The sequence below is a fragment of the Crotalus tigris genome, unplaced genomic scaffold (genome assembly GCF_016545835.1).
Source record: "Crotalus tigris isolate CLP2741 ecotype Arizona unplaced genomic scaffold, ASM1654583v1 scf7180000021661.140332, whole genome shotgun sequence".
Classification (NCBI taxonomy): domain Eukaryota; kingdom Metazoa; phylum Chordata; class Lepidosauria; order Squamata; family Viperidae; genus Crotalus; species Crotalus tigris.
Window position 1 is genome coordinate 36,093 of NW_024098618.1, and position 19,271 is coordinate 55,363.

A 19,271-nucleotide genomic window follows, 5' to 3' on the forward strand; every position below is an offset into this window, starting at 1 on the left:
GATTTTTGCTGGGAGGAAGCTCTCTGTAGAGGCCACTAGCTGGGTGTCTATCACCCTACTCCCACCTCTGGGAAGGTCTGAGGGAAGGGCCAAGTTACCACCCTAGCAGGGTGCCACCTTCTGAAAGTGAGTGAGTTCCTAGCAATGTGGGTCTCCGATCAAGCCCTAGATCGAGGCAGGAGAAGTGGCAAGGGGTCTTCGGCTCCTCCCCGCAAATGCCTCTGTGGCTCCATCCGGGATTTAGGAATTACTCACGGCCGGCAGCTTTGAGTACAATGGGAAGAGATGAAGCACCGCGAGCTTTATAACCCAATTCAGACTAGTCTCCCCCCAATACTGAAAAACAAACAAACAAAAAGATTAAACATAGATTTAATTATGGGTAAAAAGAACAGAATTTGGAAATAAGTGTATACTAGTTCAAGAAGGATACGTGTTTTAAATAGTAAATTATTTTCTTTTTTTCTTCTCCTTTTTTCTCTTTTTCTTTTTCTCTCTCACGTCTTTTCTTTTTCTATGTCTTTCTTTTGTGTCTTTTTCTTACTTATTTTTTAAGATATGAAAATAGATTTAAATACTTTAAGGTAATTAATTCTGGGAAAATTTTAACTAGTAGAAATGTTTTGAATATTGTAGGGAAAATAAATTTAAGAACTGTAAACAGGATTTGTGGCGAGGCAACCAAGATGACCAGATAGAAAAGCATGATATTGATGAGATTATTATTGGTAGAAATTTTAGAAAAAATCTTTATATTTAATTGTTACCTATCAAATGAATAAGAATTGTATTAATTTAGGTTGCAAAGAGAATGTTATTGGAAGAAGAGAAAACCAAGCAAAGTTATTATGTGGATTTGGAATATAGAAATTAACAGTTAGTGATTACTTTGTAAATATAAACCCAGACAACATGCTGTTTACCAAATATCAAGATGTTTATATTAAAAAATCAATAAAATATATTAAAAAAAGAGATACACTCTATCCTTCACTGGTTTGATATCTCCGGTCAGATGTTGGATTTCTCCTGAAGTTCACTTGCAAGAGCATCAATCTTAGACTTAAGCTTTATTCCCATTGTTCAAATTAGTTCATGTGTTTTAAGCTATATATTCATCTCGAAAAGGTTTTAAAATTTCTATATCTCCTGATAATCACTCGATTCTTTCTGTTTTCTTGTGTGTGGCCATTTGGATAATGTATAACCAAAATTCTTAAGTTTTAAAATTAAAAGTTTTAGACTTAAAGATTTGTAACATAAAATCCAATGGGTTAATAATGCCAGTGAAAGGTTAAAAGGAATTAGCAGTCTTTTTGACTCCCTCTTGTGGTCAGTCTATGCCAGTTCTCAACCTTTTTAATGCCGCGACCCCCAACCAGTCATAAGTCGAGGACTACTCAACCGGTCGTAAGTCGAGGACTACTCAACTGGTGCAGCACCGTTTGCAGAATGGGACTTTTGGCGGGTTCAGCAGGGCAAAGACAGCCTGGACAATTCCTATTGGCTTTTGAAAGCCAATAGAATTAGACTCTATTCAAGAGAGTCTATTCTATTGGCTTTCAAAAGCCAATAGAATAAGAGGGAGTAGCATAGCTAAGGAAAAGGGGGAAAAAATGGCGGACTGCGTTGTTTGACGACCCCCGTGAAATGGTCGTTCGACCCCAAATGGGGTCCTGACTCACAGGTTGAGAACCACTGGTCTATGCTATTATACAAAAAGAACCAAAATGCTTAAGCTCTGCCTCTTTGTTTAGGAGCCCACATGGCTAATCCAATCAGGAGCAACTGAAATTGAAACCGTTTCTTCCCCTCCTCGCAGCAAGCACAAAACACCATTCAAGCAGTTCTTATTTTAAATTAAAAAAAAAAAAGTTCTGCAGAGTTGGCTAGCAATATAAAATCCTCTAGAAAGTTTAAGTTCAAAAGTTTCAAAAATAGTTTCCAAAATGTTTTGGTTTCTAGCAATTTCCAGCTTCTTTATTTTGGCTTGGCTAAATTCCTTGCCATCTTAAAGTCAAGAAGCTTCAAAAATGATAATTCCACAAAAAGGAAATGGAAAGCTGCAACTGGAGAAAGCCTCTTTCAGCATGAAAGGTAAATATGCAAAAAAAACCACTAGTGCCTAAGAAGCAGTCCGTTATTGTCTGTTGTAAACAGGTGGTTCTTCCACAGTGAACGTGTTTGATTGTCTCACCCCAGCTAGGGACTCACCCAATTACTTTTCCAAGAAGCAGTCTGCTAGCGTTCAGCTATTCAGGGGAACTAAAGGGTTGATTTCCAAAGCCTTCGCTTTCCCAGGGAAACATTCTAAACCTGGAACTGTGAAGAATCTGTAATAGAGGTAGAGAACTCTGCTACACCCAAGGGCGGCGTCTTCTGCCAAAAGTGCCTCTTTCACAGGCTCTTTGAAATTGCTCTCCCCTGCCTGCATGTCTCTTCAGAGGTCTGTTGTGTGGGTACTGAGGCTGAAACCAACGAGCTGAAATGTGGAAACTGGTATAAAATATATTCCCCAGGATTGGCCCACTCTTTGTATCCCATTATATCTCCTCATGCCTGTACCACCTTAATACTATCGCCCAAAACCTTCACCCTGAAGGCTACCTTATCTTTCCCTCCAGATCCCCCTATTCCATAGCAGTCAATTACATCCGTTCTAGAGAGGGGAAGCCAGGCACTCTAAGGCACCATTAGGTTACCCAGCAACCTATCTTCCTCGCCACCCACCCACACCCACCCACTACAGGAAGCTTACCCCAACTGCTCTCATTCCCTGGTTATTGTTTCCTTCCCACTCATTTTACCCAACTAATAAGGCAGGAAACATACAACAATCATCAGAGGCATCTAACTAGTAGCCAGAATTAAAAAACAAGGTATGACAAAGGGATAGGTTCAGTTAGGGTAAGGGTCCACAGCAGAATGCCATTCTGATGGTCTATCTCACTACCCATACTCTTATTCCAAAAGTCCAAGACTTGTTTGGCCTCCCAGTTGGAAAATCTTATGAATTCCAAAAAGTGGCCTGTTCCTCTACCCCAGACATGTCAAACACAAGGCCCGGGGGCCGGATGTGGCCCACAAAGTGATTTCATATGGCCCGCAAAGCCATCCTGGAAACAGTGAGGGAACGGCCCCCGCTGCCTTGGCCCTGGCCCAGGCCGGCCGGGAGCCAATGTACAGTTTTGTGGTGGTCATCTATGCTGAAATGCATTCAGTCTTAGCTCCACAAGGCCGTCTAGAACAGCGAGGAACCAGCCCCTGCTGCATTGGCCCCACCCCCTGAGTGCATGCTGGGGAGGTGTCACCCTTTGTGAGGAATGAAGAAATGCACCATGCCTTGGCGCTTATCCCGGTCCCACTCCCCTCTGCCAGAGACCCTCAGATCTGTCCCACTCCTTGACACAAACAAACAAACAAACAAACAGGCACCCTTGATGCAAACGATGTAGAGCTGGCCATGCCCACCCAGTAGGCCACACCCACTCCATCCATGCCACCCAGTAGGCCACACCACCTTGGCCACACCCATCCGGCCCCCCAAGGGCAACCGCAATGCTGATGCAGCCCTCAATGAAATTGAGTTTGACACCCCTGCTCTAGCCTCTCCTCCAGGTGGCTCACCCAGCAACCTGTCATCCTAGCATGGCCAGGACACAATCCAACCTTCTAATGTGATCAATGCCCAGTCCAAAACATGGTAGATTACTTCTTACTCCAATCCATTCCTTTGATCTCTGACCCAGTCCAGCCTGTTCTCCAGTCTCAGAATTGATCAGCCCATTCTCAAAACCCACCCAGCACACCTATCTCCCAGCAGCTTCAACACTTGGTTCATGGGCCTGACAATGCAACAAATGTAGCCATAGTAACTGATGAAGTGGCCAGAGTAGCTTGTAGCACACAGTCCCAAAACAGCTAAAAAGCTGAATCCAAATCCAATCCAATACAGATTTGACTAAAGATATTAAAATAAAAAGTATCCAGCCATACCACCAAGATAATGTAGATTAACCTCTACCATCTTACTGACTTACATTCTTGGCTATTTCATATAACTTAAGAAATCTCCTAAGGCAGGGTTCCTCGTGCTGCAACCCACGACCGGGTTTGTGGGAGGTTTGAAAGTGGGCTGTGTGAGCAGCAGGCTGGGGCATGTGCACAGCTTGACTTGCATGCATGGCAGAGTGGCATGTACACATGTACACACCCACTGCTTGTATGGGCCAGTTTCCCTTTCCCCCCTTTCTAATAGGCTGCAAAGCGGTTGGGGACTGTTGTCCTAAGGCTTGGATTTTTCACAGAGTATTCATTTGAAAAGGAGATTTCAAAAAGGACAATTCTGGATTTAGGGTTGGCTACTATGAATTCCTTGAATTTATCCTCATTGTATAAGCTTGGTACTTATACAATGTGTTTCAATTAAATTAATTTACAACCATGCACAGCCATAGATCGTTACACACAAACGTATTTCAATTTGCACTGCAATAAAACTAAAGTTGAAATATTTACTGAAAAGAAGCATCTTTGAATATGAAATTCACATAGTAGAGAACTGGAAAATGAATAGCTCTGATACAGAGGAATTTTTTTACATTTTCAAGTATTATTGTCCCAATTTTTTGTGCAAGAATACTTTTTTTCATATAATATACAATTTTTATATAAAAATCTAATGGTTCACTTACGTTTTGGGGATGCATGGGGGCTGTCCGAAGCAATCTGCCTCATACGTGTGCCATGACAGCTCAGTGCAACCAGTCTAGAAATGATTGCTGTCTTGCCAAAGCCAATATTTCCAACTATCACCACACCTCTGTTCACATTGGCATCAGTACTCTGTAAATGCATATCAATCTCCTGGAACACCCAATCCCGGCCAACAAACACGGACTCTGTGGTGATGCTAGGTACCTCAAAAAGCAGTGGTTTCAAAGAGATGTCAGGAGGTCTATAAGGCGCAAAACGAACTGCAAAGGAATAAAGAAGACATTCAGCATTCCACAATAGGTTATTAGCTAGGGAAGTAAAAAGCTTGGTCTGTTTTATTTTTTCTTGAAGAAGAACAAAAATGTTTTTCTTCTTCCTCAAGGAAAAGAAAACAGATGCCTTTTGAAAAAGCACTTTTAAGACAACTATGACTTTGCTGACTGAGAATCTCCCCAGACATATAAAGTTTCTTCTCCTGGACATCAGGACATCAATATAATTTTCAAATGCATATTCCTAGAGAAAACCTATGTGGGCCCTGATACTGACTTGATAGCATACAATCATTTTTTTCAATCAGAGAATTTAAAAGTGGGAATGTGGAAAATTCCCTAATATAAGTTTGTAAATTCAATATATTGACTGTAGTGTTTTATAATGCAGAAATACTTCAATACTAAAAATCAGCACATGAATAAATTTGTTCTTGCTGCAGCTTTCCACTTATTTTAGAGTTTAACATGCAACAGAAGAATTTCAATACACTAAATCATTCAATACATTTCTTAAAAACAGCAGGAATTAATTGTGGCCAAAACTCCAGTCTTTTTTTAAAAAATTAATTAATAGAAAATGTAAGGCATGTTCCTTCTTTGCATTAGGTAAATTTTATTCATTTTATTATTTGATAATTCACAATATTGTTTACTAATACTAAACAAAAGATTCTCAATTACAAGTTAACTAAATATAAATGACTAATGTTCTAAATAATGCCAGTTTGTAACTTGACTCCTGTTTATAATGAAAGCTGGGAAGAATATTATTTTATCCTCCCAGACTCACCATTATTAACTGAAAATGCAGTAAAAAGAAATGCAAAGGCACACTGAAGACACTGAATGGTCAAGGGGTGAAATTAAGTAAGATCTTGTAAGCCACTCTGTGTAGAGTTAGAACCCATGTAAACATCAGCTTATTCATCCCTTTTCATTCCAGTATTCTTTCCTGCATTACTGACACATTATATTTCCATTATACTGTTAAAGAGGAAAGGAAAAAAAGGGCAGACATTTAGGGAATAGGTTGACAGCCATTTATTAGTCAAGATCAATCCCATAAACATATTTGTACAATAAATGTAAGTATCTGATCTTTCAAAAAGCATCTCACCAAACAGAGATTGATCCCCTTATCATATATTTATTTGTAATATGAATAGAAGATAGAAGATTCCCCTTCACCCCATTGTATACTAGCCCCTATTTTAGTTAATTTTATGTGAATTGCAATGTGATATTTATTGTTTTTCTGTTTCTGTTTATTATGTGGTAAGTCATGTAAGTTGTGAAATGGGCAGCATATTAAATAATAAATAAATTCCAATTTTCAATGGCTTTTCCTAAGATTTTGATGGGGAATTCTGCTGAGATCTTAGTTGGCTCCAGGTATAGGAACCTTAGATAGAATTGCACCTGAGCAGCTTCTCCCTATGATCCTGGGGGAATTCTTCATTTACTGAGTAAGCCAGAGATTACTGTATGCAATACAGAAAATGTCTAAAGTGACACTGACTAAAGGTAAGGAGTAAATTTGATTGAACATGGATAAAAGCTTACTTAGTGAAGAGCAGTAAAAAAGCAATATTATAATGCATCTTAAGTCTGTCTTCTAGAGCCCTGTTTAAAGTAATATAAACCCTTTTAACAAAGGAGGGCCCATAGGAACAGATATTGGGTTGCTGCAGCTAATCTGTCAGATATCTGGAGGATAAAATCATTCATATAACCCTTTTGGGGCAAGTGCTATAGAAGGCAAAAAGAAAAAAAACTGCCTTTGGTTTTGATTAGGATTGTGATTAAAAAATTTCACAAAATATTATAATGTTAAAGGAAATATTAGAAAAATGGAGCAGTAGCCAGAATATCAATAAGAATAGTAATGATGTCTGCTTCTGTGGATAGACTATGTTTAAAGGATGTTAATGAAGAAATCAAAGATGTGAAACAAATCTTGTTTGATATGGAATTAGTGAAACCAGAAATACCGGATTAAAAAAGTATGGATTAAACCAGATGTTTTAGTGTATATACCAAAGAAGCTGACTGAAGTTTTAAAAATTAAAGTGGAAATGCAAATAATAAAACAAGATAATGGATTGGATAATGTTTTTATTGAATTTACCAAAGAGATTTTTTAAAGTCTCAAAGAAGCCTATTTGATGAGCAAAGAAGAATTGAAGGAGAGCAAATCCTATAACAATATTAAGATTTTTAGCAGTAAAAGGAAGGAATATGAAGTTGGTTTATTTCATCAAAATTAAAATAAAACATGCTTGTATGAAACTCTGGCAACCCGTTACAGATGTTTTGCTAATCCCAGATTTTAAAAGTTGATGTCTTATGGATTTGTTTATAGATAAGGAATGGGTTATGGAGACAAGAGATATCTGTTTGTAACTTTACAGGAGATGAATAGCTACCAAATTTGTGATAAAGATTAGAAGTAACTTCTTTATTTGTATTAATTATTACTAGTGTAATGTTTTTATATATAAACCCCTTCTCACCCTTATGGATGATATGCATCTCAATCTTGGGTCTTTTATCAGAGGTCTGGGAAGTTGAGGGTTCTGTGCTGCGCTCTTTTGGGCACAGAGCTCTAATGTTTTTCCTGGGATCTGTTGAACCCAATCTTCCAGCTTAAGATTCACAGTTCCAAGTGCCTCCACCATCACTGTGAACACTTTGAACACTGTGAACACACCAACACTGTGAACATTCAGTCAAAAGACTGAAGGAGAAGTTCGACCAAATGGAAATCAGAGAAGTGACCCTAATTGCGAGGTATGAGGTCTCAGCTGGAGCCTAGGTTAGGACAAGTCAACTGCTCCTCGCCTGTCGGAGCCCAAGTCCAGTCATCATGACCCACCTCCCAGACCAGCACCAGCATGGAGCCCAGGTCCCAGGCGAAGCCCGCAGAGCCAACAGCAAGCCACGAGCCTAGTGGGGTAGCCAAGAGGATTCCAGAGATGGGCTCAACCTCAGCCACAGCCCAGTACCAGCATCCTGGTTGGCACCTCTACCCTGACAAGACCCACCGCCAATCAGAACCATGCTTGACAGGGACCCAGATAAGCTGTCTTTTTCATGAACCAGGTGTGGGCTCATCTAGACTGCTACGCTCCTGCCTACCCCGACGAGAGGATGATGGTGAACGCAATGGTAGCCAACCTAGAAGGGGAGGCTGCAGAGTGGATGATCAGTCTTTGCAATGAGGACGCACCAGAACTAGGGAACATAGATCTTTTTCTGGAAGAACTAAGAGGCAGATGATATTATTATTATTATTATTGTTGTTGTTGTTGTTGTTGTTGTTGTTATTATTATTATTATTATTATTATTATTATTATTATTATTATTACGGATCATCACACAGTCAGCCAGATGTTCAGACTGGATTTGGCATTTTGTCTACCTATCGAGTCCTTACCCAGGACCTGGGATAGGCAGATGTGGATGTTTGATGGTATTACAGATATCGTCGCAGGATGGAAGCAGTTCCTAGTAAGGCCGCCTTTTGCATGCACTTCACCAGCATGCACCCAGAGGCGGGGCCGACGCAGCAGGGACTGGTTCCTCGCTGTTTCTAGACGGCCTTGTGGAGCTAAGACTGAATGTGTTTCAGCATAGATGGCCACCACAAAATTGTACATTGGCTCCCGGCCAGCCAGGGCCAAGGCAGCGGGGGCCGTTCCCTCACTGTTTCCAGGATGGCTTGCGGGCCACATGAAACCACTTCGCGGGCCGCATCCAGCCCCCGGGCTTTGTGTTTGACAAGTCTATTCTAGAGGCAGGTTGCTCCACTGATTAATTGTTCCAACTGTCAGGAAATGTCTCCTTAGTTCTAGGTTGCTTCTCTCTTTGGTTAGTTTCCATCCGTTGCTTCTTGTCTTGCCTTCAGGTGCTTTGGAGAATAACTTGATACCCAATTTCAGCAACTGTTCCTTATATGTTTTAGCCTCCAGTCCCCTAATCATCTTTGTTGCTCTTCTCTGTACTCTTTCTAGAGCAGTGGTTCTCAACCTGTGGGTCGGGACCTCATTTGGGGTCGAACGACCATTTCACGGGGGTCGCCAAACAACTCAGTCCGCCATTTGCTTCCCCTTTTCCTTAGCTGTGCTTTTTATTCTATTGGCTTTTGAAAGCCAATAGAACAGACTCTCTTGAATAGAGTCTAATTCTATTGGCTTTCAAAAGCCAATAGGAATTGTCCAGGCTGTCTCTGCCCTGCTGAGCCCGCCAAAAGTCCCATTCTGCAAACGGTGCTGCACCAGTTGAGTGGTCCTCAACTTACGACCGGTTGAGTAGTCCTCGACTTACGACCGGTTGGGGGTCACGGCATTAAAAAGATTGAGAACCACTGTTCTAGAGTCTCAACATTTTTTTTATATCATGGTGATCAAAACTGGATGCAGTATTGCAAGTGTGGTTTTACCAAGACATTGTAAAGTGGTATGAACACTTCACATGATCTTGATTCTCTCCTTCTGTTAATGCAGCCTAGCAGTGTGTTGGCTTTTTTGGCAGCTGCAGCACACTGCTCACTTATATTTAAGTGATTGTCCACTAGGACTCCGAGATCCCTCTCACAGTTGTTACTATTGGCAAGGTACCACCTATACTACACCTGTGCATTTGGTTTTTCTTGCCTAAATGTAGAACCTTACTTTTTTCACTATTGAAATGAATTTCATTTTGTTAGAGATAGCACCCAATGTTCAAGTCTGTCAAGATCCTTCTGTATCTTAAGCCTATCTTCTGGAGTGTTGGCTATTCCTGCCAGCTTGGTGTCGTCTGCAAATCTGATGGTCAGCCAGTGTTGTGATTCCTCGCCAGCCAATGGATCCAGCAGCTGAGTCTGAGGACTCGGATGAGGAGGAGGGGCCTGGAGTGACATTAGAGTCAGAGGACGGCTCTGAGGAGCTCCAAGACTTACTGTCGGACGAGGAGCCTGGCCCCTCTAATCATGCTCGGGCTGAGACACAGCTGTGCTGGGAGCCTGAGTTCGACAGTGGTGAAGAACAGTTGGGACAAATCCCGGATGCACGAATGTGCAGAAGTGAGTGGGACAGAGGAATGCAAAGGGGCAGCTGCAAAGGCAAAGGAGAAGGCATTAGGAAGCAACGCCTTGGCTGAATTATAAAAGGGAAAGTGTGGGAGGTGCTGGTTGCCAAAGACAACCATTCGTATTGAGGATCGAGTTTCTGTATTTGTTTGCCTTGGACATTGACTCAGGTCTGTGAGAATAAAAGGGATTGGTTTTTCTTGCGATTTCTGCCTGTTTCTTGGAAGAGGGGTTTCTCCTTGTGAGCACAACAAGAACTCACATAGGCTGGGACAGAACAGCCAGCTATAAATGCATCTGGTAGTGATGCTGTCTAACCCACATTTTTTTATCTTATCAAATAGTAGTTGTGGTCTACTTTGAAGACAAGTCCCAGGCTCTGCAAGCCAAAATGGAGATATGCAATCTAAAGCAGAGAGGTTGACTAGCAAATGAGTTTGTTCGAGAGTTCCAAAGTGGCCGGAGCGATTGTTAATCCATTGCTTTAAGGAGGGCTTGGACCATAACCTGTTTCAGATATACACCTACAGGGGAATTCCTGAGCAAATCTGCGAGTGGTACTGGATGGTAATGATACTGGACACTGAACTTAAGTGCTACAAGAAGCTCAGTGTTCTCAAAACAAAGCTAAGGTGAAGCTAGAAAAGATGCCAGTTCGGACGTTCAGCATCAACTTCATTAGCCAGCTCTCCCAGAGCTCCTACTAGCCCCCCTATTAAATGCTTCAGGTGCCGCCAGCAAGGACATCGGGTTGCTGAATGCCTAGTGCTGGCTCCCCAGCTGAAAAGCACCCCTACCACCACAACTAAGCTGAGGAAGGCTAAAAAGAGAGGTCGAGAAAAATCGAGCTGGGTACATCAGAACCAAGCTGTCGAGATCTCCTCCCCCCCCCACAGGTGAGAGAACTCCAGTTGAATGCAATCAACTACCAGCCCCCTATGACAGCAATGACAAAGGCAAGAATGATCCAATAAGTCAAGCCAACGTTCCCTTTGCCATTCCCTGCTAAATTTACAGTGCCTAAAACTGGGGTCCAGGCAGAAATAGAAGTCCTAATAAATTCAAACTGCACCCGATACTTATCAATCTCCCAACATGCTTAAACTAGGGATCCGAGTCAAACAATGAAGTTTGAGCAGATTGATGGGTCTTTAATTGGAGGATCATCTGCAATGCACCTAAATGAACCGGTGCAACTGGAAATGGGACAATATTGGGAAATTATCTGGTTTGTGACCAAAACCATAATCCTGGGGCTGGGCTGGCTTGATAAGTGATGCCCTACCATATTGTGGGAAAATGAGGTGCCTTCTTCCTCCTACTCATAATGATCAGGAGAGGAAAGCCACCTCCACTGAATTAGAAAATGGGCCAAATGAGCCTTTGAAACTCGCATCAGAGCAATTACCATGGATCCAACTCATTCCCAAGGAATACCGAGATCTGGCTGAGGTGTTCAGTAAGGAAGAGTGTGATATGCTTCCCCCTCACTGAGCCACTTGGATCCTGCCAGAAGTGAAACTCCCTAAGCCAAAAGTGTAATCCATGACCCCCAGGGAGATGAACGAACTAAGAGAATACATTGACAAAAACCTGGCTATGATTTTCATCCAGCCAGCTAAATCATGGTGGCTGACCCCATGCTATTCAAAGAGAAGAAAGCGGAAACATCGAGACTGTGCGCTGAAAGGCTTAAATGCTGTCAGCATGGAAAACATGTATCCATTCCCTCTTATGAAAGACATGTTAGCTTACCTGGCTAAGGGAAACATTTTCACTAAGCTGGACCTGCGGGAAGCTTACTACCGAGTAAGAATTAAGGAAGGAGATAAATGGAAAAACCACCTTTAATTGCCTGCTGGGGAGTTTCCAATTCAGTGTGAGGCCATGCAGTTAATAAATGCTATTTGAACATCTATACAAAGGGGTCTTAGTTTACCTTAGACATCCTCATCTTTACAAAAATGATAGAAGAACATGTCAAATTGGATCGCAAAGTTCTCAAAAAATTATTAAAGGCAAACCTTTACACTAAACTATCTAAATGTGAGTTCCGCCAAACCTGCCTTGACTACCTAGGGCACTGAATCTCAAACGAAGGAGTGGAGATGGACCCAGAAAAAGTCAAACACTTTCTGGAATGGCAACCTCCTCATACTCGCAAGCAACTGCAGAGCTTTTTGGGATTTGCTAACTTTTACTGGCAGTTCATCCCCTCCTTGAAAAAATAGCCCTACCAATTATTGAACCGTTAAAAAGGGCAAAGGGTGGACAAAATCTCATCAACCTTTAAGATGGACTATGGAATACCAAGCAGCTTTCAAACAACTTAAAAGGTTGTTCACAGGAGAGCCAGTCCTCAAAAATCCTAACCCTGAGAAAGAGTTTATCATCCAAGCAGATGCTAGTGTTGTTGCAGTGGGTGCAGTTCTTCTTCAAAAAAACAGCAAGGGAGACCTACAACCATGCATGTAGATTTCCAGAAAACTCACTGACACAGAACGGCAATGGGCTGTATGAGAGAAGGAAGTGTTTGCTGTTCGATGGGCATTGCTAACCTGGCGTCATTTCCTAAAGGGGAGTAACATACCATTTGAAGTGTTGACTGACCATAAAAACCTTGAGGCACTTAGAACCTTGTGGAAATTATCTCCCAAGCAGGTTCAATGGGCGCAATATCTCAATAATTTCAACTTCTCTTTAAAGTACATTCCTGGAGGAAAGAATTTCCTATCTGACACCTTATCCAGAATGCCACAGTACAATGCCACAGCAATGAAGAGGTCAATGTTATCATTCCTTCACCACAAAAGGCCTATCAAGTGACCATTAGACACCAAACTTGAAAGCAATCCACCAGTCCCAACATCAGCTTGACCCAGAAAATTAAGACCAAACTGAAAGCTGACCCCTGGTTCAGAGACAACAGACAAGGGTTGACATATAGAGATGAATTAGCCTGGAAAGGCTCCAAGGTATACCCTCCTAGCACTCTCAGTGTCTAAGCCCTGCAACAAAGGCATGATGCCAAGCAAGCCGGTCACTTTGGGTTTTTAAAGACTTTATACTTGGTAAGATCAGGGATAAAAAAGCTATATTATGAACTGTGCAATCTGTGCAGCTAAGAAAAAAAAAAGACCTAGGAAGCCCCCTGGGCTGTTACTATAGGTAGCGGACCCATCCCGGCCACAGGAAGAAATTGCAATGGATTTCATTGTAGAGTTCCCTGAAAATAGTGGAAATACAATAATTTGGACTGTTATTGACCTTTTCTCAAAGCAGGCTCATTTTATAGCCTGTTCTGGTCTCCCTTCCACCCAGAAACTGGCAAAGCTATTTTTAAAACGTATCTACTGACTCTACGGGGCACCAAGAAGAATTATATCGGACCGAGGAGATCAGTTTACAGCAAAATTCTGGAGGGAGTTCATGAAACTGATCGGATCCACCCAGGGACTCAGCTCAGCTTTTATCCGAGTATGAATGGAGCTGTGATCTGATCCACCCAGAGACTCACCTCAGCTTTTCATCTAAGTACGAATGGAGCTGCTGAATGAGCGAATGAAATGATGGAATGATACCTGAGATGCTATGTTAACTATCCGCAAACTAACTGAGAAGACCTTCTGCCTTTTGCTAAAGTGGCATACAACAATACTGTACATATCAGTACTGGACTTACTCCTTTTAAAATACTCTTGGCAGGGAATTTGTTCCCATGCCTGAATATCCCCAAGAACCCCCCCCCCTCACAAACACTGACTAAGTGGGTGAGCTTGCTATAAAACGCTTGGGCAAACATCAAAAGTGCCTTAGCCAAAGCAACAAAGATTCAAAAAGAGCAAGCAGATAAGAGGTAGTCCCCCCAGAAACCATTTCATATAGGAGAGAAAGTCTCAACCAAATACCTAAGATTAAAACTACCATGTAAAAAACTGGGACCTAAATTCATCGGTACTTTCCCCATTGTAAAAACATACACCCCATGATAGTGGAGCTAAAACTCCCATGACTCTTAGGGAAGATACATCCAGTTTTTTTATTGCAGTTTGTTGAAACCAGTTATAGAATCGACATTGAAGCCAGTATCCCAAATAGCTCCAGGTCCTATTATGGTGGAGGGTGACACCCATTATGAAATAAAATAGATTCTCAATTCTAGACTATATAAAGGGAAATTACAGCACCTAGTTCAATGGAAAGGTTATCTTTTGTCAGCAGCTACCTGGGTAAGGGGTAGAGATGTAAAGGCTGATAGATCAATATAGAAATTTCATGATAGACACCCCCAAAAACTTAGGGAAACTCCAGGCAATAGAGTAGAAAATTAGTAAAACATTTATATGTATCTATGGTTATTTTCCAGGAACTTCTTTCTCTTTAGGGGAGTCCAACTGTCAAGTTCTGAAATGAACCTGGCTGAAGCCATCTTTGTTATTCTCAGTTGCCACACAGGTTGGGAGGAAGTGGTGGAAGAAACTGAAAAGATTGCTAGACTAAACACAGAGCAATATCCTGTGGGAAGTAAGGTCATTCTAACAGGTCCTGAAAGGTGGAAAGAAGAACTGTCACGAAGCCCACCAATTGTCTTCATTGAGTAGCATGATCAATAGCATATTGAGGGAAGGGAAATATTATATTTAGGGGGAGGGAAATATTACATTTAATTACATTGACTTCCTGGGGGAAAAGTTTAGAATTGGTTTCACTTTTGACTGTGCCGATATTATGTATCCAATAAACATGTTCATTGAGGAAACTTCAAGCCTCGGAGTTCTGATTTGTTTGGGTCCATTAGTCGGAACCCTGACATCAACATCTAGCCCAGAATATGCTTGTCATCACTGTGGAAGAGAAAAAAGTCTGGTTAATTGATATTGCAAATAGTACCAATAGTAATATTAGCTCTTGGAGTAATACCCAAAGGGCTGCCTAGATACATGGAAATTTTGAACTTATTAGAACTGAAAATGAACTGCATGGTTTTTGGTTGAAACTTCTAACTGGTCTATACTCACTTGTTCCTAAGCAGTTTGACAACATACTACAAGAAAGTGAAATTGAGGAGTGGCCAACATCTGGCTAATGAAAGATCCATCAAAAGGGACAACACTAGGAAACTATAGGCCAATTACCTATTTACTAGCAACTGTCCTGAGGAGCGATATCTGGTGGCGGCCAGGACCAACGAACTCAGGAGAAACCTTGGAAAAGTCGAGCGGAGGAAGGAGCCGGCCATAATGGTGGCCACGAAGAAATGACAGCCGACAGCTGGCTGAAAGACAGCAGCGAAACAGCAGGACAGAGATGTGATAGATCCAGTGAAAAGTAATCCTGACAGCAATCCTGATGATTCAGTGGAAGTGATCCGGGGCAAAAGAACCTGCTGGAGGATTTCCAAGGAAGGAAGTACAAAGAAGCCCAGAAGAGTGAGAGGAGATGATGTATAAGTGGTTGGGGAACTGTATTATGGGGTCGCGGCATTAGAAAGGTTGAGAACCACTGTCCTAAAGCCTCTGATTATTGGAATAGGATAAGAAAATAGCTGAAAGAAATATTAATGTTGGAGATAGAGCTAAAACCTGAACTCTTTTTACTGGGCATAACCACAGAGAAATATGATAAGGGGATAGTCTACTTGATGTTGCACATTTTGACCGCTGCTAGACTGGCGTTTGCGCAAAAATGGAAGAACAAAGAAACTCCTTCAGATGAAGAGATACAGCATAAAATACTATCTTGTGCTGAAATGGACAGGCTTACGATGGAACTGAAAGATAAAAGTGGATCAGAATATTTTGAAATCTGGGATAAATTCTACTATTGGTGGGAATCGAGGAGGACTATTGGGGTTATAGATTAGCGCAAGATGGAACTATACATAATCTTAGGTTAGCAAATAGACAAAATGTATTAAGTATTGTATAAAAAATTAATATGTATTTACAGAGATAAAGAATTGAATGTAAGAAGAGAAATAATTTGATAGAAATGTTCAAACTGGAAGGTTACGTCATGTCCAATGTTTTCTTTTTTTAATTGTATTATAAATAAAAAACTTTAAAAAAAAGAGTCTGGATGAAGATGATTACTACAAATACCTGGGTATCTTCTAAGCTGACAAGCACACTGAAGTCAAGAAAAAGATTAGAGGTGAATACATCAAGAGAATGAAGAAGATTTTAAAGTTCAAACTCAATGGAGGAAATACCATCAAGGCGATCAACACCTGGGCAATTCCAGTCATTAGATACACAGCTGAAATAGTGGAATGGACTCATGTTGAACTAAAAGCAATGGATAGGAAGACCAGAAAAATAAGGACAATGAATCATGCTCTTCATCCTTGTAGCAACACTGACAGACTACCTACCAAGGCTAATAGGTGGATGTGGAATGTTGCAAGTACATCAGATAGTTGAAGACTAAAAGTGCTTAGGAAGAATATCTAACAGGACAGTGAAGAAGATACACTGAAGTTAGTATACTAGGAAGGCTTACTGACTACTGGAAAGACTAAACTGGCCTACAAGAAAGAGCAAATGAAGAATAGAATGGAGGCATGGTAAGACAAAGCACCACATGGCAAGTACATTAAAAAATAGCAGGGAAAGCAGATAATAACAAGAGCTGGCAATGGTTAAAAGCAGGAAAGTTGAAGAAATAGACCTAGACTGGCTGCACAAGACTAAGTCTTAAGAACTAATGCATACAAAAACAGTAAGTGACGCCTATGTACCTGTCACATATCACACCAGCCTTAACAATTGTTGATGAAAAATACAAAAATGTCTGGGTAGTGGATATGGCAGCACCTGGAACTAGCAAAATAGAAGAAGATAACAAAGAAGAAAATAACAAAATACAAAGACATAGAACGATTGTGGCAAAAGCAAGCAAAGGTAGTATCCAATAGTAATTTGGGTGCAATCCCAAAACAACTGGAGCATCTCTTGAACATCATCGGTACTAACAAATTCACCATCAGTCAATTGCAAAAGAACAGCTTTTATTCAAAACAGCTTCCATCCTCTGAATATCTGTAACGTCATTAAATATCAAGATCTGTCTATCCCATGTCTTTGGAAAGGATTCATAAGGAGACAAAAGTACCAAACCCAGTCTGGTTGACTGTGCAACGAATCATAAATATCTTACCCTACCAGAAAGGCTTATCGAGGATTAATTCTTCTAGGAATCTCCCTGCAGAACAAGAGTATTCTCTCATCTCAGAACAATTAGTAGTTGTGTCTCTAAAAAGAAAAACACTACTGCCCCAACCTAGTCCTAACCTTCTTATATCCTTTTAGTTCAATGGTGGGATTCAGCCAGTTCGCACCTTTTCAGCAGAACCAGTAGCTAATTTTTGTTGCCCAGGTCCAGAATGGACTTCTGGAAGCGGCATCCACACAGAGAACTGGTTGTTCACATATTTAAATCCCACCATTGTTTTAGTTCCTACCTAGTTCAGAAAGCAGCAAAGGAAATTGGAAACCAAGTCATAGTAGCTGTGAGTTAGAGTATGAAGGATTCCATTTCATCCTTCAGTCTCAGTATCTCCACTTTAGTATCCTGCTTACTATTTATTATGCTTTTATTTACTCACATTTCTTGTCATTCTAATCTGAAGACTCTGAACCACTTTCAATTTGCTAAGTAATGGGATTTAAAATCATGCACCATAAAGAAGAACAAACCCCATAACTTCCTTTTCCCATACAGCACATATATCTTAGACATAAGTCCATCCCATTTCTTCCCCAAATGCCTTCTGGAGAGTGGATCTATAATAGTGTTTATGTTTTATATTAAGGATGCTAAATTCAGTTTTCAGTATTTATTAAGACAGATTTGATGGCAATTAAAATCTTTAGTTGAGTTAAAGCAAGAAAATATTGTGCAGTCTTGGTTTCAGTATAACCAATTGTTGGTTAGGTGGAGCTTAGATCAAAAGGTTGGTATTACTTTAGGGGATGAGAATTTGGTAGAACAGATTAAAGATTCAAATCGAGCCCACATAAAGAGAATTTATAATGTTTTAATAGAATTGGATTCTGAAATGGATTTAGTTAAAGATTGTATGATAAAATGGGCTCAAAATATTCAAGAACCGATTTCATTGGATACATGGGAGGTAATTTGGGTTAGAAATGTAAAATTTACTCAGGTTCAAAATTTAAGAGAAAATTGTTATAAAATATTTTATAGGTGGCATTTGGATCCCAAAAAGCTGTCTTATATGTATCCCAATTTACAGTCCAAATGCTGGAGATGTGGTAGCTTGGATGCAACCTATTTTCATATTTGATGGGCTTGTAGAAATATAAAAGCTTTTTGGATTAAGATTTGGTGGGGCATTCAAAAGATTTTTAAAAGAAAGATAAAGTTCACGCCACAACTATTTTTGTTGGGTGTTATTGTAGATTGTGATGCTAAAAAACTAATTTGATGTTGAATTTTATAACAACTGCAAGGTTATTAGTAGGGCAATATTGGAAGAAAGATTCTTTGCCTACTATAGAAGACTGGACGCTTAAGGTGTCAAATTTAGAAGAAATGGCAAAAATTTCTGCTTACTTGAAGGATCACTCACAAGAAAGATGTATTTTGGTTTGGAGAAGATGGATAGATTATATTCAGAATAAATATGGGATTAAAAAGTTTCATTTAGCCTATGAGTAAACTTTAGAGTATTATTAATAGTTTCTTTTTTAATTTTTATTAGTTTTAGTATGGTTTAACAATATTGATTTGTTTATATTATTATGTTTATTTTTAATTTGTTTATATTTATGTTATAAGGGAGTTAAAGTGTGTTATGGACTTGGTTACTTGTATAGTTGGGCAATGTTTTTTAGAGTTTGATTGTTTATTTGTAACCCTGTACTCAGCTCTGGGAAGTGAGGTAGGGGGGGTAGGGGTGGGTGGGTCTTGGGATGTATATTGTATAAAACTTTTCAATTAAAAAAAGACAGATTTGGTGAGGAGATTGCTGTTACACAGTGGAAGAACATACAGGTGGTCCTTGAGTTATGAATGTAATGGAGCCTGCCCATTCCATTCATAACTGAAGAATTTGTGGGAGTGAATCTTATACTTTGAACGAGATCACTTCCTGCTTTTGCTCACTCATTCGCTAATACAATGTGTGGGCGAATGCACAGTTCGTTAAGTGCACATGAGGTATCTCAGGTTGGGGAAGGCCATG

The 19,271-nt window shown here is 40.4% G+C and overlaps 1 protein-coding gene across 1 annotated transcript in view; it reads right to left on the bottom strand.

The window, feature by feature from the left end:
* Positions 1–19,271, bottom strand: part of LOC120296887 (protein TANC2-like) — a 97,299-nt gene that overhangs the window by 17,984 nt on the left and 60,044 nt on the right. Inside the window, exon 6 of the mRNA XM_039318925.1 lies at positions 4,695–4,976. Within this exon, the coding sequence (XP_039174859.1) occupies positions 4,695–4,976 (282 nt within the window). The remainder of the gene's footprint in view (positions 1–4,694; positions 4,977–19,271) is intronic.